General features: G+C 38.2%; 1 protein-coding gene across 17 annotated transcripts in view; it reads left to right on the top strand.

The window, feature by feature from the left end:
* ARID1B (AT-rich interaction domain 1B) overlaps positions 1–20,859 on the top strand; it is a 496,963-nt gene that overhangs the window by 84,355 nt on the left and 391,749 nt on the right. The window contains exon 2 of one of the 17 annotated variants that reach the window (XM_044422303.1): positions 18,407–18,480. The exons of the other annotated variants lie outside the window; for them this stretch is intronic. Within the exon in view, the coding sequence (XP_044278238.1) occupies positions 18,421–18,480 (60 nt within the window). The 5' untranslated portion in view covers positions 18,407–18,420. The remainder of the gene's footprint in view (positions 1–18,406; positions 18,481–20,859) is intronic. 17 annotated transcript variants of the gene reach the window in all.

The following is a 20,859-nucleotide window of genomic DNA, read 5'->3' as shown; positions in this document are numbered from 1 at the left end:
AGATCATACTAAAACTGGGGCAGTGGCCACAACTGAGGAGCAGGTACTCCAGATCCAAAAGTATCTGGAAAGAATATGGAAGTGGGCAGGAGACAACAGGATGGCGTTCAATGTGGATAAGTGCAAGGTCTTGCACTAGGAGCATAGGAATAGGTGTCGTAAGTACAGGTTAGGAGACAAGTGGCTGGAGAGCAGCACTTGTGAAAGGGTTCTTGGGGTACTGGTTGACTGCAGGCTAAACATGAGTCAGCAGTGTGATGCGGTGGTCAGGAGGGCGAATGCCACTCTTGGTTGCATAGCTAGAAGCATGGCTTCTAGATTGAGAGAGGTATTACTACCACTCTATACGATTCTGGTGTACCCTCAACTATATTATTGTGTTCAGTCTTGGGCCCCTTGTTACAGGAAGGATATAGCCAGGTTAGAGTCGGTGCAGCGTAGGGGCACAACGTTGTGAGCCACCCCGAGGCTTCGGCGAATGGGACGGCATAGAAATTTTCTAAATAAATAAATAGATAACGGTTGGTGGCTGGTTTGCAGGGAAAGCCATATGAGGTGAGACGGGGGGAACTGAGTCTTTTCAGCCTGGAGGAGTCTTCAAGGGGATCTGTTGGCGACATATAGGTATGGGGGGGTGTCAGACGGAGGTGGGTAGAGACATGTTTTCCTCTGCGCTCCAACGGAGTGAAGCTCAGGGAACCAAGGTTCAATTTGGATGCCAGGAAGTACTTCCTTGCAGTTAGGACCCCTAGGGTATGGAATGGGCTTCCACGGGAGGTGGTTGAGGCCCCATCGGTGAGGGTGTTCAAGGATAGGGTTGAAATGCACATGGGAGGCATGTTGTGAGCGGAGCCAGGGGTCAGACTAGATGGTCCGGGAGATTCCTTCTGACTCGCTCTGTTTCTATGTTTCTTTGTGCAATGAGTCATCCTGAAGGTGGAGTCAGAATTTTTCTGAAAGACAGGGAAGGAAGGAATGTTTTACTGTGGATTCAACTCTTTACATGTGGAGATGCTTCTCTCACATCTCAAAGAAAGTGCTACTTTGATTTATATTGTTTTGTTACCTGTTAAGCAGCTAGAAAAGGACTTTGCTTCTAAGGTCTCATCTAGAGAAGAAGTAGGTGAGAGACCTGTTCATGGCAAGGTATTCAGTAAAGGCAGAGCATCAGCACTAGATACCATTTTAAAGATTTAATTAAAACAACATGCATGAAACAACATGGTTTTTATGAAATGTGCAATTATGTAAGGATGTGACATTTTTTAAATTTTATGGAACACCATTTTCTGATCTTGTATATCTGTAAGCTTGACAAGTTGGAACGAACAGCGAGACGGTACCTTTTGTATTTGTGTGAAAGATGGTAAATAGTAGGAGTAGATTGAAAAGTTGCACCTATCAAAATATTCTTGCTTGGGTTCTACTGGCAGTGGTACACTCATAAATTAGAAGGCAGGTATGTTGCACACGTGTAAAGCTGATGAAGAGATAGTTTAGAGCAAAGGAGTGATAGGCTGGGCAGATTGGTTATGAATTTTCTCATCACTTCTCCCAGAAACATTTCTCACGGTCAGGCTGAGAAACCAGAAGAAAGCACAGTACAAAGAAAGTTAGCTGAGGATAAGGCAGTTTAAGCAGTAGAAATCACAGCAGAGTAGTGAAGAACTCAGCACAAGGTTCTTGCTTTCCTGCTTTAAATCGCTGCCCTCCTCCCTTACCTCTGTGTGAGACAATCTGTGATAAGATACACCATGGTTCTTTCTGCACAGTTATGCTACTTGCCTTGAAATCAATGAAGTTTGTGTACAGAATTGCAGTGTTAAAGATTTTTTTAAATAAAAGAATATGTTAGTATTTTCTACTTTTTCCATTTTGTACAATAGTACCAAAGGAAATTCAGTAAATTCTTCTCCCTTGTATTTATGTGCATGTGTGCACATGTACAAACGAATTGTGTAGGGGCAGTATATCTTAGTTAGGGTTTGAAGGTGTTCATTGGATGGTTCGGGGAGGAAGATCTTCTTTCTTAATTTCTTTGTGCCCTGGAATAAAATTAAATTGTAGTCAAATTTGGTCAAGTGGATCTTACAAAAGTATGTTTTGTAGAAGCTTTTGTGTATGTCCCACTGCCACAGTGGGTGCACGATACAGGGCCTTTTCTATAGCGATACGCTATGAAATTGTCTTACCTATGGATGTCAGGTTGGTTTTATCTTCATTGAGTTTTTGATAGGTAGCAAAAACTGCATTGTTTCCCCAGAACTTGAATGTATGTTTATGTTTCACTTTTGCTTGTTTTCAAGATGGTTCCATTTTTGCTTGTATTTTTCTATTATGATTTGTTGATTTTATTGTATTTTAAAGCATTTATATTGCTTTGAAGGCCCTAGTGAGAAGAAAAGTGACCTATAAATACTTCAAATGATGATGATCGATAAGGATGCACACTTCTTTTAAAGGCCAGGAGCCTACCTTGCCATATACCAATAAATGTGTGTGAAAGAAATAGCACCATTAGGCAATTTGACTTCTATACTGTCTTTATTGAGTAGTTGCTGGTCTTCACATAATAGACGCTATGTATGTGATGCACTGAAACAAGTTCGTCTTGGGACACACAGTAAAAGTTGTTTCAGAACAGCTACATAAACACCCTTCATTGTTTCCTCTATGTATCCATGTATTCATGTTCATTTGAAATAGATACATAGAAAGTGTCCATACTGAACTGGCAATCTTAAATGTCTTAAATGTTGGGAATGCAAATACTTTTGTTTTCTATTAAAATTCTGTTTGCTTTGGTATGGTTAAACAGTAAATTTTACTTTGTTGAATTTTTTCTTACTTGATTGTGTGATCTGCTGTGCAAAATTTTGGTTGAATCTTTAGTAAAAACTATTTCCAGGAGTGGGGAATTAACCACTTGACCCTATGCATCTTCTTTGCTCCTCCATGTCATACAGTGCAAAACACAGTGCAGCATTTTCCCAGCCAAAATCCCTGCACTGTGCTATGACAGCAGTTTCCATAATCCTCTCTTCACTCTGTCATTAAGACTAAGAAAATATTGAAAAAAATCACTGGGCAGGGGGAAAAAGTCTTGCACTACCTGACTGGCTGCTTGGTGTTCATCCCTTCCCTTTTGACAACTCCTAGGGCTCTACATAAATTTTATTCTGGAGATCAGCTTGGAAATCTTCCCTACTCTATCTGCAATGGGATTAAAAGGTTTTTTAAGAGATGCTGGATGTGGTGGAGATTGAGAATGCTTCTTTTAAAATGGTGCAAAGCTGCATCTTGTACTGGGACTCTTTCAAAACACCATAAGTGGGAAGGGGATTGCCATACACATACATACAATTCATCATTTCTCCACCATAAGAAAAACAACAACCCCATCTTCCACTATCAGGCAGTATGTATCTTGCCTCTGAAGGGAAAAAGTGAAAGTTTGTGGCCTTTAAGTTTGTGGCCTAAGAGGGCAGCCCTGTGAAAGTTTAGAAAGAGAAAACCCCTACAATTCCCAGCCAGTATTACTACATAATACTGTAAGAAATGTAAGGCGTTCTGGGACTTCTTTCTGTCTAAACATGCAGTGAATTGCTCCCTAACTGACTGGAGTCCTGAAGAGCTGAAGCATTGCCTTTCTCCACCTAAGTCTAGCCTTTCTATAGGTCGCTCTGCATTCTGTATTTAGGCAGGTGGCTACCAAAGAAAGTGCCTTCTCTGTGGTGGCAGCCAAATCATGGAATTTCCTAGTGCTTAATAGCCATATTTTAGGCCCTTGGTTTTCTCTTGTTCACTCAGGATTTTAATGTTATTTGTTGTCACTCCCCTGCCCCTAGATTTGTATCTTAGTAGCTCTTGGTTTATTGATTCTATTGATTTTATACTGCCTGTTGTTGTTTTTATTGTGTTATTTATAATTCTTTAACTGCTATAAACAGTGATTGACTCCTAAGCCAGACCTTGGCAATAAGTGTGACAGAAAAAATGGTGGGAGCTGTTTTGCAGAGAAAGCCCAGTGCAATGCTGTATTGTCAAATGAGATGGGTAGAGAACAATTTCACTTCTGGAGATCATTCTTGCCTGCAAGCTAGAAAATGGCCACCTGAATTCAGAGCTCTGTTCTCCAACATAGGAGTTTGTTTATATTACATGGGCTCTTGATAATTTTGAACCTTTTCTGCTCCCAGACTGAGGGAGAGAAATGTCTGCTGCAGCCTCTGAATCAAAATTTGGAGATTTAACTGCATTTTTAAGATCAAAAGAATGTGGAATATCTGAGGCCTGCCTGCAAGGAGAGGAAAACACTGAGTCAGGTATGACTTCTGGGGTTTTTACTCAAAGGGAGCATACCATGGAGGGGGTTTGGAGCTGTAGGAACAGTTTGATACACAGATTATCTCAATAAGAACAACATTAGTGGAGACTTTGAAACATTCGATGAGTACTTTGGAAGAGAAGATGCGGCCACTCTTCTAACAAAACTAGATGAAGTCTCAGAGACTGTGTCAATAGCTCTGGACCTGAGCATTGTTCATGAAAAAGTGTGAAAAGAGATTCAAAGTGATGGAAATTGAGAACAAGTTGGAACAAATTTAGAACAGAATGTTCCGGTCTAATTTTCATTTACAAGGGGTAAAAGAAGATGTGGAAGGTGGAAATATTTGTTGTTGTTTAGTCACAAAGTTGTGTCTGACTCTTTGCAACTCCATGGACAACATTCCTCCAGGTTCTCCTGTCCTCCGCCATCTGCTGGAGTTCACCCAACCCCACACCCAGTGACCCACTGGAGATATTTACTTGTTTTTAACTAATGCCAGACTAATGATCGAAATAAATAACATTGACCATGCACATCAAGGCTACATTGATGAATATTGGGAATGTGTCCAGCCTAGGAACATAATTCTCTCTGTTGCTCCATTTAGGAAAAGGGAAGAGGTTATTCAAAGGAGGGGAAAGGAATACACATAATGTGACACGTGGGGGACAAAAGTAAAGGACTAGGTCAAAGCTTCTTGTATTCTAGTCAAAAGTCATGTTCTTAACATTTGTGAAATAGAAAATCCTCGATGTTGCATTGCATATTTCAAAGACTTGCATAACTTACATGTGAATATGCAAAGCCTGGCAACATGAGGCATTTTTTTTGTCCATGTTAACAGGACTAGGTACAGTGTTGGTTTAAGAAAAACAGCAATACTGTTGGCTTACAACAAGTGCTAGGATACATATATCAAGCCAATGGCATGTTCTTGATGGCCGTAATATAAAGTTAGAAATCCTAATAGACCAGCAAATCCTTTGCCAGCACCTGTGCATATCAGGTTTTATCCTATCAAATGCTAAAAGAAATCCCAAACTACTTTAGGCTGTCCAGTAAAGGTTTGGAACAGTGGACAAGGCCATTTAACAGCACTGAGGTAATTAACATGCATAAGACCATTTTAAAAGGCCACCTTAGGGGTTTTGTGAGGAATCCTTGAATTGTGATTATTATCCCATTATTCTCTCAAGTAGCCCTGTGGCTTTCACAGAATCCAGAATTCACATGGTCTCATACCTTCTTGGATATAAGTAAGATTCCCTAAGAAGGAGCATGTTTGTATGCTGTTCATACTGCTGGGAAATGTTTAGTGTTTTCTCCTTTCTGTCTGATGCTAAGCCTCATTGACTAAATTGAAAAAGACTGCTCATAGCAGGATAAGGCTTTATGTTGAATTGTCTCCTTTAGAATTATCCCTTCCATTAAGTATAATTCACTCTATAGAGGGAGGTGAGCATAGATTACGGATAATCATGGAAAGATTTGACACAAGAAAGAAACTTTATGGTAGCTTAGCTCTATATCTTAACCATGGTCATCCGACAATGTTTACTGAAGAAAATCCCTAAAGTTGCACAATTGCATTATTATGGAAAATAGAAACATTACAGTGATTTCTATCTTTAAAATGATGTAGGGAATTGTAGGTTAAACAGAAAATGCTTGCTGCCTTGGGAGAACAATGCTTTTTTCAGTTAGATGACACAATACCAGTTCAGTGACACGGATTATCCTGCATCTTTAAACATACAGAATTAATGAATTGGTTGTTCATACTATTGTGTTAAATACTATGTTCCAAAACAAAATTGCCCAGCATGGTGTTTTTAGATGTTTTAGGCTACCGCTCCCACCAGCTCCAGTTACTATGGTCAATGGTCAGGTAGGATGAGTACCATAATCCAAAATATCTGAAGGGTGCCAGGTTTGGCAAAGTTGTTCCCAAGACTTCAGCTTGCTTTATCCAAAGGCTTGTGGCCCATTGCAAAAGACATACAGTATGCACTGACAACTGGGCCACTTTTTCCTACATCTGGCCCACTAGTAGATGCCATCAGGATCTACAGTTTCTAAACTAAGTTCCTTCTTGCCTTCCTTTTCCTGCTTCCCAGAAATGAATTATGTTGGCACAGTAAGGGAGAAAGAAAGCAACAAGTAAAATTGAAATGGAGAAGATTTTTTTTACCTCTCATTGCAGATGTAGGCCAAGTCATTAACGATACAGATTCTCAAGTAGCAGAAAGTCATGTTGTGTTAGGCTGTAGCTCTCTTAATTCTTGTATTGGTAGAAGCATTTTGTCAGTAGATTTTAAAATGGTTTGACTAGTGTGAGAGGCACTTCAGTTGTTAGGATCTTTCTGTATGCAGAATGCGTCTTCTGACCCAGTTTGGACATAATGTAAAACAGTGTTTAGTGCTGTGTGTGCAAGCAGCAGCAAGTCTTAGGCTCTGTTATTCTCTTCTCCTTTCTAAGAAGTGTGGCTCTAAGAAGATAATAAGCAACTGCTTTTGGTTTAAAATTAACCAGTGTTTTTCATGATGTTCACACTGGAGGAACTCAGATTAGTTTAAAGTAGTTTTTGTTTAACTGCTCTGAAGCCTCCGGGCTTTGTATATTGTTTCATAGGTTTGGTACTGTCTCTTCTCCCTCACTTTCCTTTAGCGTTATTGCTGAGTAGTTTAAAGGGTTAAATTATAAATAGGTGTCAGACAAGCTATTAAATATTTTGCAAGCTCCAACACATCATAATCCATATTAGAAAACAAAATTCAGTTTTCAGCATGCAGCAGTGCTCTCTAGAGAAAAATAAGAGCTCTGTTTGTGATACTTAGGGGAAGGGAGCAAATTCTATCCTTTCTCACTGATCAGACTCATCAATATATATGTAAAACAGAATAAAATAAAACAAAATCTTGTGAATATCATATTTGTGCCTTCTTAGAATGGTTGTCTGAATCAGTTTGCCAATAAAATCTAAAGTAGCATCTCAAGTTACCTAATTTTTGTTATGTCTGCTGCTAAGCAGGGACAGGGAGTTTGGGGTAAAATATGGTAATAATAAAAAGCATATATTTCAGACAGTGCTGGCTTTATCATCTGAATCAAGCAGATCCCAAGTAATTGGGTACCATCTTCTTAGTTTCAAAGTTCAGTCCTTCACAAAACTGAACAAATATTTATGATTTCTAAAGTGATTGACATATTGGGGTGTAGCCACATGTTGTAAAGCAAGTACATGGTTCCCAACTTGGTGTTTGAACTTGCAACAGTACAGTGCATAGATGGAGGGGTCAGCACATTTTTAAAGAAGAACTGGAAAACAACAACCATGTGTTTAATTCTTTTCCCACCTGTCAGTTCTCTTGTGTAAATTGTGCCAGTCTTCTTGCCATTTTGGTCTGTTTTCTCTAGCTGGATGCCAACTCTAGTGCTAAACCCAGCTAGAGAAAAATTGCCTTGTAGAAGGAAGGGCATTTATGCAGAACACTGGGAACAGAAAGTAGAGTAAAAAGTGTTTTGTTTTTTCTCTATAAATGATCCCCCAAGTGAATTTTCATAAATTTAGCAAATGCTGGTTTGTGAACATGTGCCTGATTGTTTAAGTAGTATTTCCGCCCTTAGTCTCTTTTAGAAAGAATGGCAAGGTCTTTTGGTACTTATTGTTTCAGGTTGCCTCATTTTTAGACATTCCTATATGGAATACAGGATTTTTCAACTTGGTTTTTAAGTCAAGCCCAGCTTGTTAAAAAAATATTCACCTTTCATTAAAATGTTTTGGTCTCATAGAATATAGATACCATTGGTCGAATATATGCTCCCTCTACTGTATAACTAATATTTTCCCAATTATGTAAATTTTATGACTATAGCAGAAAATCAATTTTCTTTACTGTTTAGATTTTGTTTCCTGTTATCTACTTAGATTCTCAATTTTTTCCATTCCTTGTTTTCACACCATAGATTTCCTCTTTTAAAGATCTCCTTTTAAAGGGGACAATATAAAGTGTCACAATATAAAATCTGTGACACTAGAGTCACAGATGGTAGTGGTTCAACGTACCTTTGTATCATTTCAGACTGATACATCAACTATAATCTGATCTGGATAGTTATCCATTGGCCTAGTAACCTAGCATTTTGATTATTGCAGTTCATTGTACATGAGAACGCCTTTGATGAAACTGCAGTTAGTCCAAAAAAAGAGCAGACAAGCTGGGACTGGCCGCTACAATAATGTCAGCACTCGGTCATGTGCTAATATTTTTGTGTGCCCATTGGAAAGCACTGGTTTAAACTTCTAAAACTCTAAATGGCTTGGTGTCAGGTTACCTGTGAGAGTGTCTCCTTCCATATCTATGCATTCATAACCTAAGTCTTAATCCAGCTGCTCACAACCACCAAATTAAGTAAAGTAGTAGCCAGAAGAGAGGAGGAAAGCTTTCTAGTGGTGGCAATCCCTTTGTGAAAAATCCTCCCCATAGACACTTGCTGGACACCTTTCTTACAGTTCTTTCAGCACCTTTTTGTTCTTCCAGATTTTTTAATAACTATTTTATTGCTTATATTTCTTCACACTGCTTCATTTTGCAACTTCTTTTGCTCTGTTCTTATGTGTCTCATTGTTTTTATTCCTTGCTCCTACTTCTACCTTCATTGTATCATGTTCTGTTTTTGTTTGTTTGTATTTTATCTCTTCAGTTTGCATTGATGCCACCAAGACAATTCTATTTAGTATAATAGTGCAGTAATAAATAAATTATATCATTTTAAGCATTTGGGCCTTATTAATTGAGGAGAAACTAGTTGATTAGAGGTGTATAATATGCATGTTGTAGAGAAGGTTGAGAAAAAAAAACATTTTCTCTCTTTCACAATACTTGAACTTCCAAATCACCCAATGCAATTGATTTGGCAATAAAGTCATGACTGGAAAAAGAAAGAACTTCTGCACAGATTGTTTTATTGACTGCTGTGTGGTAATGTTCACTTGCTTTGATGGATTACATAGAGCATGAAACAAGTTCATAGAGGATATGCCTATCAGTAGCTATTAGCCATGAAGGAACATGCTCCCATGCAATGCTGCAGAACATCAGCAGAATCGAAGCAATGGAGGCCGTCTCCTTTCAGGCTACCTTGTATGCTTTGCAGAGGTATCTGTTGGGGTCTCAGAAGCATCTGTTTGGTCATGGTGGGAAGCAATGTTCTGGCTTTGTGACTTTTCTTGTCTTATTAATTGCAGTTAAAGAATATCTGGCACCAGTCTTAACCAGTGTCAACACTAGGAAATATCTGAAAATGCAGTTTAAATTCATGCCTGAATCTTGGCTATGGGGGAACTCTAACATTGCTTAAGAGTCAGCATTTCACCTGCAGGAGCCCTGAAAGGGGTGCAGTGAAAGTGAAAAAAAGCTTTTTTCCCAAAGAAAGGGAACAAAGTTCCTGGTTTTAATAGACTTGTTTGGGAAGAGCACATGTTATAGTATCAAATTTGCCAGTATCAATCACATCTGTAAAGGAAATTGGATCCCAAATATAAGGGTTAATAGGGCTTTGCAAAAACAGTATTGGTATTACTGATACTGATTATGTAAGGTATGATACACTCTTTCTGCTTGCTGATAAAATGCAGAAAAACACTTTCCTTTGACACAGGGTTTGCTGAAACATCACTGTTGTCTTTTTTGTAATACTCCTGAAGATGTTTTTGCACAAAGTGGTATGTGTCAGAGCTTGAAATATTCTTGCGCAGTTCCCTTTGAACAGGTAGCACAAAACAAGTTCTAGCACATAGTTACTTGACATGCGGTCGCCTACCACTGGGAAAGAATGTCTTGCTTACATATATCTAAGTTAATCTGTTCAAAAGTTTGCCAGTCATTTTACAGTTTACATACTGGGTTGTAAATAATTGCCAAACTTCTAATTTGAATTATTGTGTTTGTTCTCAGAATATAGCTGGGTGGTAGCAGTGGGAAATACTGAGAATGCTCAAACAGTTCAAGGGATATTTTTACACTGAATTCCAGGTAAATCTACACATTGTTATTAATCCATTGTCTTCTGTTTTGGATTGCAGTCCGCTGAACACTTTCTTACTTGGTAGTGTACAGAACAAAACAAAGTGAAGTTACTAACAATATAATATTCATGTGAATGGCTGAGATCAGGAGAATCTATATAAAAATGTATTCTTCCCCTTCCAACATTGGAATACATATTGTAACATACACTTTGACATAATTGGATAGCTGTAGAAAACTTCCAATTCTATTTTTCCCACACTGACTCAAAGTCAAAGCCCACAGATAATCTCTGATTCACTAAGGAAATATGCTCTAAATCAGAAATAGGGAATGACTTTACCCCCACTGGACCCTCTGAGAATTGGTGACAAGGGGCACATGAAAGAGGAACAGAGACCAAGTCAGCTGGTTTTAGGATGTGTAGACCCATAGAATCCAATAGGATTCAGCTCCACAGATTCTAGTTTGCAAATACTGTGCTTGTGCTGACTCACTATGGTGTGAACTGAGTCAGTCTCTGGCTTTTCGTCTTAAAGTAGGTAAAAAAAACTAAACACCTCACCATAAATAAATTTGCATAAAATCAGCTGGCTGGCACAAATTGGCATGGTTAATGCCAAAACAAGCACATGGTTCTCTGCAATTTTATTCAAATATCTCAAGAGCCATGTGTTTTTTGGGGGGGAGTAATCTGTGCAAAATGTGCAGAATAAGGTAACTTGGGCAGTATACAGAATTCATCTAAATTTGGGCAAATAGAACAAATTTTTTAGGTTTTTTTTTTTTTTAAAGCCTGTTAACAGAAGTTTCCTCAAGTCAGCAAAATCTGGTCATCATATTTGAAGAAGGCAAGAAGTCTGTTGAGTTCAGGCAAGCAAACCAGACCTCCCAGTATCAGGACATTCCCAGCTGGTGCTGGGAGGACCCATGTCAGCAACCACTAACTGGTGGTATTAGCAGGGAGAGGCAATTTGGTATCCACTAGTTGTTGGGACCACAGTAATAACCAGATTATTTGTCATATTGGCTGGTGGAAAAGAAAGTTGCCCAGGCCTAGCGTGGCCTAGAGTTGCTTACAGAAGTTAGTACTTAGGTCATTGCTGCTCACAAGTGAAGTCATTCCTAGAAGTCTTGCGATTGCTACTGCATTTCCTAAATACAAAGAAAATACAAACTGCCTCAATTAATTGCCTTCAACATGCCTCTGAATTGCACTGCAATTGCAAGTTAAAAGGAGAATTATTCCTTGGTTCAAAGATAGAGCTGTCAGTCAAAAACATACAGCCTTCTCCTTTCACCCCCCCCCCCGCCCCTCTATTGTTTTCATTATGGACAGCTTGAGGTAAAATGTATCAGTGTTCAGAGACCTGCTATCTGTATGTCTGTACCTCTCTGAATTGCTCACAAAACTTTGACTTGAGCCAGGTTTTTTAAGAAGTGATTTGGAGGACATTTTTTCACTTCAGATGAATCTCAGATTTGCTGAAATCTGTGCAGTTTGACTTGGGATTTGCAGTTCATCTGAATCACATGCTTATTAAATACTCTAAACTGGGCATAGTCCTATTACATTCTGCCTCTAGGATTGTACCTAAGAAGGGAATAAATGTTCAGTTGCTTTTCTCCCCTGCCCATACTGCAGTGGGTAGTGAACAACTAGAATAGACCGTTTCACATCTCCTGGAATGTAAAAAATTCTAATATGTGTATTCACTTGACCTTGTGTAAGGTTGGTGGTTGTACTCTTGGAGTGCCAGTAGACAGTGATCTAGTTCTTGAACTCTTGTGTATGGAGAGATTGTCTGAAAAGTGTGCAGATTGTACAGGTTTGCCTTACTAGGCGAACAATGACTTACTCGCCATACTTGGTGGACAAATGATAAATACCGTAAATGAATAATTGATTATGCATGCAGGCAACTGGTTTACTGTTTACTGTTATAGACTTTCCATTCAACATTCCCAAGCAGTGTCTCAAACCTAACTTTATAGCATTGTGGAAAATGCTGTTTATATTATGCAATTCTGCAAGAAGGTAGGAAGCATTTCTGAGACCTATACTTTTCTATATGACCACCATCTTATAAAAAATCTGAAGTTAGGAAATGTGATATGTAGTGCATTCATTTTCACACAAATAGAAACATAAAACTGTAACTCTTCTTTAGCACAACCATTTGAGCCAGTTCATAAGGAAATCAGAAATGAATATACTTTTTAACTGAGGTTGAAAGAAGATATCCATAGGAGAAAACAGCCAGTCTTGCTTCTTATTTTTGTGCTTTTAGGTAATGTATAAATTAATGCCTCTTAGAGAGGCTTGTGAAGAATCACTGGGCAAGATCTATTTTATCTAATGAGACTGAAAGCAATAATCTGGATTCAGTTTACATGTTGAAAAAAAATTGTTTTGATCATTAACTTTCACCATGGGGTCTCTTGTCCTACAGTGAAGTTTATTTATAGGTCTTGCCCATTCATTTTCTTTCATTGATAACACTGCATCTTGATAACTCTGTACTGGTATCTTGGCAGGAACTGTTAAAACATGTGTGGGTTTTTAATTAATAAAATGCAGAATGTCATACTGATGGCATATTGTGCTCTCAACTAAGTTCTTCATTAAAAAGTCCTGAAAGTGCTGTAACTTCTGTCCTGGTCAGAGACACCTTAACTTTTTCGGTGATGCAAATATATACCTGCTAATAACAAAGGGAATTTAGCTGCTTCCTTGTATGGAATGTGAATTACACCACAGGAGAGCATATGATATCATTAATTTAATCTGGTAAATTTGTATAAATATCACATTTATATAAACTTGCTTCAGAAGTAGGTATTGATTCTGAATCAGGAGGCAGAGCCTTGGTCTACAAGACCTTAAAGAGCCATACATAACACTATTCCCATTTTTCTGCTCTTGCAGGGCTCATATGATCTAGGCAAACTTATGTGTGTATTTTAAAGAGGCAACTCCCTGTTTAAAGGAGGCATTTCCCAGCACAGCCTAGATTCCTTGCCCTATCTTCGCAAGTACTTTGCCAAAAGAGGATGAAGTGGGTAACACGGTAGATTTTCTCTATTGTAAAGCTGCTATTTAAAGTAGGTACTCTATAGTATGAACTGCATTTCCTTTCTTTCTGTTGGTTTTGCCAAGAGAAGGCGATAGCTTCTGATCATATGGTGGTTTACCTTTTTTTAAAAAGAGGTTCTTTTTTGAAAGAATAGCTTGTCTTTTAGTGATATTTTCCCTCGATTATGTGTTATTTTTACACCAAAAATCAAAGCCTATAGAAATCTAGTATGGTACTAGCAGAACAGCAGCTTTAAAAAAAACAATTGAAACCTTTGTAAGGGTTGTTGGTGAAGGAGATAGGCTGCCTATAGTGCTGCCTTTAATAATGACATATACGCACCAGGAGGGATAAATCATATCCCATGTATACTAAACAAGATAAAGATAGGGACAGTTTTGTAAACAGTCACTTGTCTAGTCACCTATGGTGAGTAAGAATCAACTCCAATTGCTCAAAGGGGAAGCTTAAGAAAAGCCCTTTTTCACCAAAGGCGCAAATTACTAAGATTATGTGTGGTTATGTGAACAAATAAAAAGCCTTATGGGCAAGTTTCCTTTTGGATACTTTCCATTTCCATGTCTGGATGCAAATACATCCCCAAAGAAGAATTTTGGATGTATTTGCATTGGCCTATCCTATAGTATAAACATACTAATTTTTCATTGTGGTGTACACAAGGTTGTATTTCTATAAATAAGATCTTAATCTGATAGATTCCCTGATACTTCGTGTGGTAGAATGTCTCCTATTTAAAGAAAGAACAAAGGTTAGGTAAGACATCTCACTGGGTACATCCAAACCTTTGGGCACTGCAAATGTACTCTTTGGAACCTAGCCATACTAACTGCTCCCTCTTCACAAGATAGGGCGTATTTTTAAACCATGATTCAGGCTGTTAGAAAACATACAGTGCCGATAACATGACTAGAATGATCAAGGAACACTTTCAGTGTTGTAGAATTTTTCAAGGGAATCAGGTTGCAGTGGACAAAATTGAGGTTGAAGTTGGGAAAAATGGGGCTTAATATAGTTTTGCAAGCCAGCATATATGTTTGAAATGTGTCTGGCAGCTTTAGAATATGATTCAGCATAGAACCTCTGGACTTTTCAATATGCCTCTAGACTTTGCTGTGTGTCCCAATCTGTGGTAACTGAATATTGTTCTGAATATCATTCTAGTGTAATCAGTTGTTATCACACCTTATTCTGTACTGAAACAATAATTTTTCAGTAATCAGCAACTCACTGAAGATTATCAAGGGAAGTGTATAAAACAGCAGGAAATAAGTATTGGATATAATCCAGTTTAAAGTACTTAAGATCTCGTTGGCATTATATTCATTGAGTTTCCTGATTTAACTTTACAGATATTCCTGGCTTAAATAAATCTCAGAAAGGAAAGGTCAGCTGAGAGTCTGATGAAACAAAAATGCTGTCAGAGTTTTTGATGGTGCCCTGGTCTTCAGTATAGGTACAGCTAAGTCTTTGTTGATGCAGATATTCTTAGATCATCAGCATTAATGGTCTACTTTAAGAAGTAAAAATTTGACATGGAGCTGCCTTATACTGAGTTATACCATTGATTCATCTAATTCAGCATTGTCTGTCCTGACTGACATTGGCCCTTCTGTATCTTGATCACATATATTTTCCAGCCCTTCATATCATTTATTTCCAGATACATGAGATCACTTTAACTGCAGATGACAGAGAGTGAAACCAAGTTCACAAATAGTGTATGTTTACGCTATTGCCCCTCTGCCCTCAATTTAATTATTTATTTGCTTTTATTTTGTAGTGCCAATCAAAGTGACCGATCCAGGCTCCTTACAGTTTCACGAGTAGAGAATGAAGCCTATGTGAGAACTCTTGATGTATTTTAGGACTGCCAGAGATAACATTGGTGCAGTTGCATTACTTCAGATTGACCTAGAAGTAACCCCGCTTTGCTGGAGTTCATTCAAGTAAATGGGGATGACTTGGATGCTTCTGCTAGGGAGCATTGTTTACATTGCCCCTTCTTCTCATAATTATGTCAAGTTACAACCAGGTCATCTGGTCTTGGATTACAGTGTATACTTGATATCATTTTAAGCTCTAGTGTACTTAGTCTAGTGTAGACTAAGAAGACTTTTGGCTCTTAAAGACACAAAAGATTTAGCTAATGTTCATTCACACCTCTATATTTTATCTATGGAAATGTTAGTGATCACCCAAACTAGTTGTTAAATTAGATTTATAATAGCTAGCCTACATTGACTTTTTAAATTTGCTGTGCTTTAGTAGTGTATGTACTTGAAAAGTTCTCAGTATTTATTTGATTGATTGATTGATTGAGTGAGTGATCTATAAAACCACATCCAGTAGTCCCAACTGGGGACTATATGCAGGTAAAGAGATTGTAGGAACTGTAGCTTAACCACAAGCAATTTTAAATCACAAGATAAATGTTGAGAATATAAAAGAAGCATTAAAGAAAAGATTTTTAATTTTCCTTAAATTATGAGCTAGGTTTTGTGTCCTCTGCCAAAATAAAATAAAAGTCATAAATTTTTCCCATATGGAAGGAAGGGAACTGAATTATTGGTATTTGAAATTTGTTTCTTGGAATAGTGTGAAAAAATCAATCGAGGAAAAGTCAGACACTTTTTAAGGTTGGAAACTGTTGGGAAAAGTCCACCTTGTAAAAGCTGATTACATTTTAAATACATTCACTCGGAAATTTCCCATTTATTCCAGTGGAAGATCAATTATGGAATGGATTGATTCCATAAAGGAAGCCACAGCCTGGAGTTTATAGTAGCTGAACAGGGCTGTCAAGGACAGAATATTTGGAAGATTTTTGTTCATAGGATCACCATTAGTCAAAGATAACCTGACAGCACGCAACAGCAGCTACTACTCATAAGCATAGTTATGCATAGGCTTCAGTGAAGGCAGTCTTGTATTTATTCATTTGTAGACCTAAAGACCACCAAAAGTTGAAAGTATCATTAATTGCCTAAGTACATTATGTTATTGGAGTTAGTAAACTGTCTTTCCAAAATTGTAATATGTTTTAGTCAAATGGGTGCAGGAAATCCATTCACATTGACCTTGAATTAACTTCCAAGAAGTAGATATATAATTGAGGAGAACACATAACATCAATAAATATTAAAGAGCTTTCCAGCATGAAGTTTATCCATATTATTGCCCCTTCACAGAAAGAGGCAGCCATTGAGTTTTGCCAAAACATACGCGCAAGAGAAAAAGGGAGATTGATGCCAGTGGAACAATCCATTCATTGGGCATGATAGGATAGTCCAGCTTGCTTTTCCATTTTTGCTTATGACCCCGTGTATCATATTTAGTGGGACTGCAGGTCGCGCAGTGGTTTAAACCACTGTGCTGCTGGGCTGGTTGATTGAAAGGTTGCCAGTTCAAATCTGCACAATGGGTTGAGTTCCCATTGCTCTGTCCCAGCTCCTGCCGACCTTGCAGTTCGAAAGCATGCAAATGCAAGTAGATAAAAAGGTACCACTTCGGTGGGCAGGTAACAGCACTCCGTGCACTTCGGTGTTTAGTCATGCTGGCCACATGACCACGGAGACTGTCAGCAGACAAACGCTGGCTCCCTCGGCTAGGAAACTGAGATGAGCACTGCCCCCTAGAGTCAGGCATGACTGGATTTATTGTCAAGGGGAAACCTTTACCTTTACCTTTTATCATATTTAGTCACTAATAATAAGTGTTTCTAAAACTGCATCTTGAGTCAATCTATCTGGTCTACCTGAATAAGTAGTTCTAATAAGAGAAGTGACTCTGAAGCTTTAAAAATGGTAGGACCAAGCCTAGATTGTAGCATATGTTTCAGTTGCATGTATTGCCATTTATCCCTAGGTGGCAAATATGTATGTTTTCTGAAATTATTTATTTACCAATAAATAATTATAGCTATAACTTGGTTTAGAAATTTCATCTGTTACCTTATTATAGAACAATCCTAACCTCCATCTCTAACATGCTGAAAATAGTTACACTTAGGTAAAGGTGACCTCTGCTCTCACAAAGGTCTCTGGTATTTTTGCAGGTGCTCCATTGGTGTAGCTATACTGCCTGTGGTATCCCTGCAATCAGTAGCCCATGTAAGATCTAGAAAGGTTGTTGAAGGTGGATGAAAGCACCTTCACTAATGGAAGAAACTGACAGTGTTGTTAGTGGTGATGGAGTAACAGCAACATTGGATCTTCCAGATCCAGAGCTCCCTAAACACCTTAGAATCAAGCCCCTCATGAGTGGCAGCCTGGAGTAGGCACTGGGGTTTTCTCTTCTGTTGTAGGTAACAAAAAGGATTGAAAACTTCATATCTGATTGCAAAGGGGAAAAGAAAGAATCTTTCCTTTGGGTGAAGAAATGGATCTGCCACTTCACTACCCCAACCCAAAGTAGTATTTCAGTAGTAGTAAGATACAGGATCCACAGATTTTGTTAGCCAACCAAAGCTTTTAAATGCTATTACTTTGGGATCCCCTGCAACTCAAGTGGGATGTGGTCTTGTGTCTGGCATGTTGAATTTGGAGTGTCTTAAAGCATAAAATGAGAGAGGATCTCTTCCTAGCTATTAAGTTCAGAAGGAAAGTCAGCCATTATTTGTGTCCTGCTATACTGTAAAAGTGCTTGGAACACCTCTGAAGTATGATGCACACCCTGGGAATGTCTTCTGCTTGAACTCCTGCTCCCAGGTTGGGAAGAGAACAGGGGCTTGTCCATGACCTCCAGAGTTTAATGGCACTCAGAGAAGATCTCTGTTGGAGAGATGATGTAATCAGGACTGGTTCTACCACATGCAAAAAAGTAGACTCTCATTGGGGTCCTCCTCTGCTCCTACCTTTGTGAACATGCATGCATTAGATTTTACCTATTACCTATGTTAGGGCATACTTTACTGAAACTAAGATACGAAATGTCTTCTCTCCAATTCCAGGTCACAGATGTAGAATGTATGGTCCACTGCAACTTCTATCAGCCCTAGTCAGCAATTCTGGACTGCCACTCACAGTCTGTATCTTTCAATTATTTTGCTTTGCGGTCTCAGAAATTTTGGCTAAAATCATCTGGAAAAAAAAAAAGAATTTCCCTTTGAGCAAATACGTTTAATTTGGTTTCTCTTTGGCATTTTAGTTTCACACATTTGACATAGGCATCTGAAGAATTCTGTATGTCAAATGGATGAGTTAAATTGCCTTAGAGCACAGTTGTTTTAGTCCATAGTTAATGTAGGGGGCAGCACAGTTAAAGACAGTGTTCTACAAGTTGGTACCTGACAGGTGTGTAGTGCTAGAACAGCCACAATCCATAGGCAAAATAAGCGTAATGGCTAGGGGTGATAGGACATGTAGTTGAACCGATGTGGTAGGCACCAAGTTGAGTGAGGCTGGTGTTTGAGATAGCAGGAGCTTCTATCTGTTCAAGAGGTGTGTGTGTATATATATATATATGTATAAAAGTCAACTGTACAGAAAGGTTTGCTACTTGAAATACATTTAACACATTGTAATAAATCAGAGTGTTTAAAGTATGTGCTGAGTTTTTGTCATGCCCCATTCTCCCCCCTGGTTTTTGATTCAGCTTCAACACTTTTTCCTCTGTCGTTTCATAGTGTAAAGTGTAATATATAGCTCAAAAACAATGAATACATGTGCCATATCTTATGGCATTGCTATTAGTTATCAAAGGTTTGGGGGATCTGTTGGGAGATGTGATGTGTGTGTATATAAGGCAGGGAGTAGTAGAGATGGAAATTACTCTCTGAATCACATTATTAATGATGTTGGGAGACAGATCTTCTTTATTCACATTAATGGTCTATTTTGGATTTGATTGGAATAAACTGACAAAAGATGGTGTTTCGAAATGAAACATGACGGAAAGCAGTTAGTGTAAACTGCCCAATAATTTTTCATAGGCAGGAAAAAGGCGGCCATTAGAAAGTGGGATTTATGCCAATAAAAAGATAGTAAGATAAATTGATAGTCTGACTATATTTCTGAGCTGTAAAAATGAGTCTTGCTGCTCACTACTGCTCTTCTATTTTCTTTGTCCCAACACTGGTGCTGTGGGTTTACCCTTTCAAGAAATAGAAATTATTAGCATAAAAGCAATAACAAGTATACTTTTGGATATTAACTTCTCAGACTGTTGAAATCTTTTCCCTGTACAGTAGGCAATTGAGCAGGACTGAATCTTTTTCATTATCAGATTTTTAAATGAAAAGTATTGTGCTTAGCAGTTTCTCTTTCCTGAACTGAAAAACCTGCTGTTTTCTCCTCTAGCTAGTGATCCTGGTAGGTTAGGCAAAAGGGCTCTAGTGTTTGGTGGATCTGGTCTATTTCAAGCCCTGTGGCACCTAACAGGTATGCGTTTGAATTCACATTCATGGCTCTTGGTATGAAAACGGGCATTAGTTATTCTTGATGAATCACTAACTGCATTTGCTCAGTGTGCTGCATGGTTAAAAATTGAGGGACTGAAATAAATAATGGCAATCATAATGTCATTATTAAAAACATTTTGGTAACATATCCATATTTAGTATATTGTCTGTTGAGACTATCTGGTCATGCCATCTGAAAAAGGAGGATATCATGGAGAAACATGGTAATACATAATTTTCATAATTTTCTTCAGTATGGAAAAAAAGTTGAAAAGTGATTGGAATGTAGTTTTCATTAAAAAAAAGGTTGGTATAGAGGTTTAGCATAGTTTATTCAGAGTTCAATACTTTGTAAGTATTTTGAGATAAGGATATCTTAAATACATTTGAAAGCTTCGGTTATTAAGCAGGATATAAATAAATACCTAAATTTCTAAAATTTAAATGCAGAAAGGTAACAGATGGAAGGAGGCAGTGGGATATATTTTTCTGCCCCAAACAATAAATTTGGAGATTCAGGAAGGACAATATAAGGTACTATTTTGTGAAATATATAATTAAGATGAATTAAGATGCTACCAGGCCGTTAGCTTAGTTTTTTTTTTTTTAAGGATTAGGTAAATTCATGGAGGATAGATCCATCAGTGGTTAATTACCATAAAAGTATAGCATCCCCCATCAGAGGAATCACCTCTCTCTTATAAGATGCTGGGGTATGTCCCAGAATGTAGCTTTCTCTTTTGCACCCCACCTTTTATGCTTCTCAAGAACATGGTAATCCCTGCTAAAAAGAGAATGCTTTTTGGTTTGGTTTGTGTAGTCACAATGTTGTGCCTGACCCATTACGACCCCATTGTCAACACTCCTCCAGGCTCTCCTGTCCTCCACCATCTCTCAGAGGCCACCCAAGCCCACACCCACTGCAAATCCCTGCTAAAAAGAGAATGCTTTTTGTGTCCTTCAGTCTAACATGCAAACTGACTTGTTAATAGGCAGCTGTAGGA

The sequence above is a fragment of the Varanus komodoensis genome, unplaced genomic scaffold (assembly GCF_004798865.1).
Source record: "Varanus komodoensis strain SLA01 unplaced genomic scaffold, ASM479886v1 scaffold1, whole genome shotgun sequence".
NCBI lineage: Eukaryota > Metazoa > Chordata > Lepidosauria > Squamata > Varanidae > Varanus > Varanus komodoensis.
Note: the sequence above shows the minus strand (reverse complement) of the source record. Positions and strands in the feature narration are given on the sequence as shown.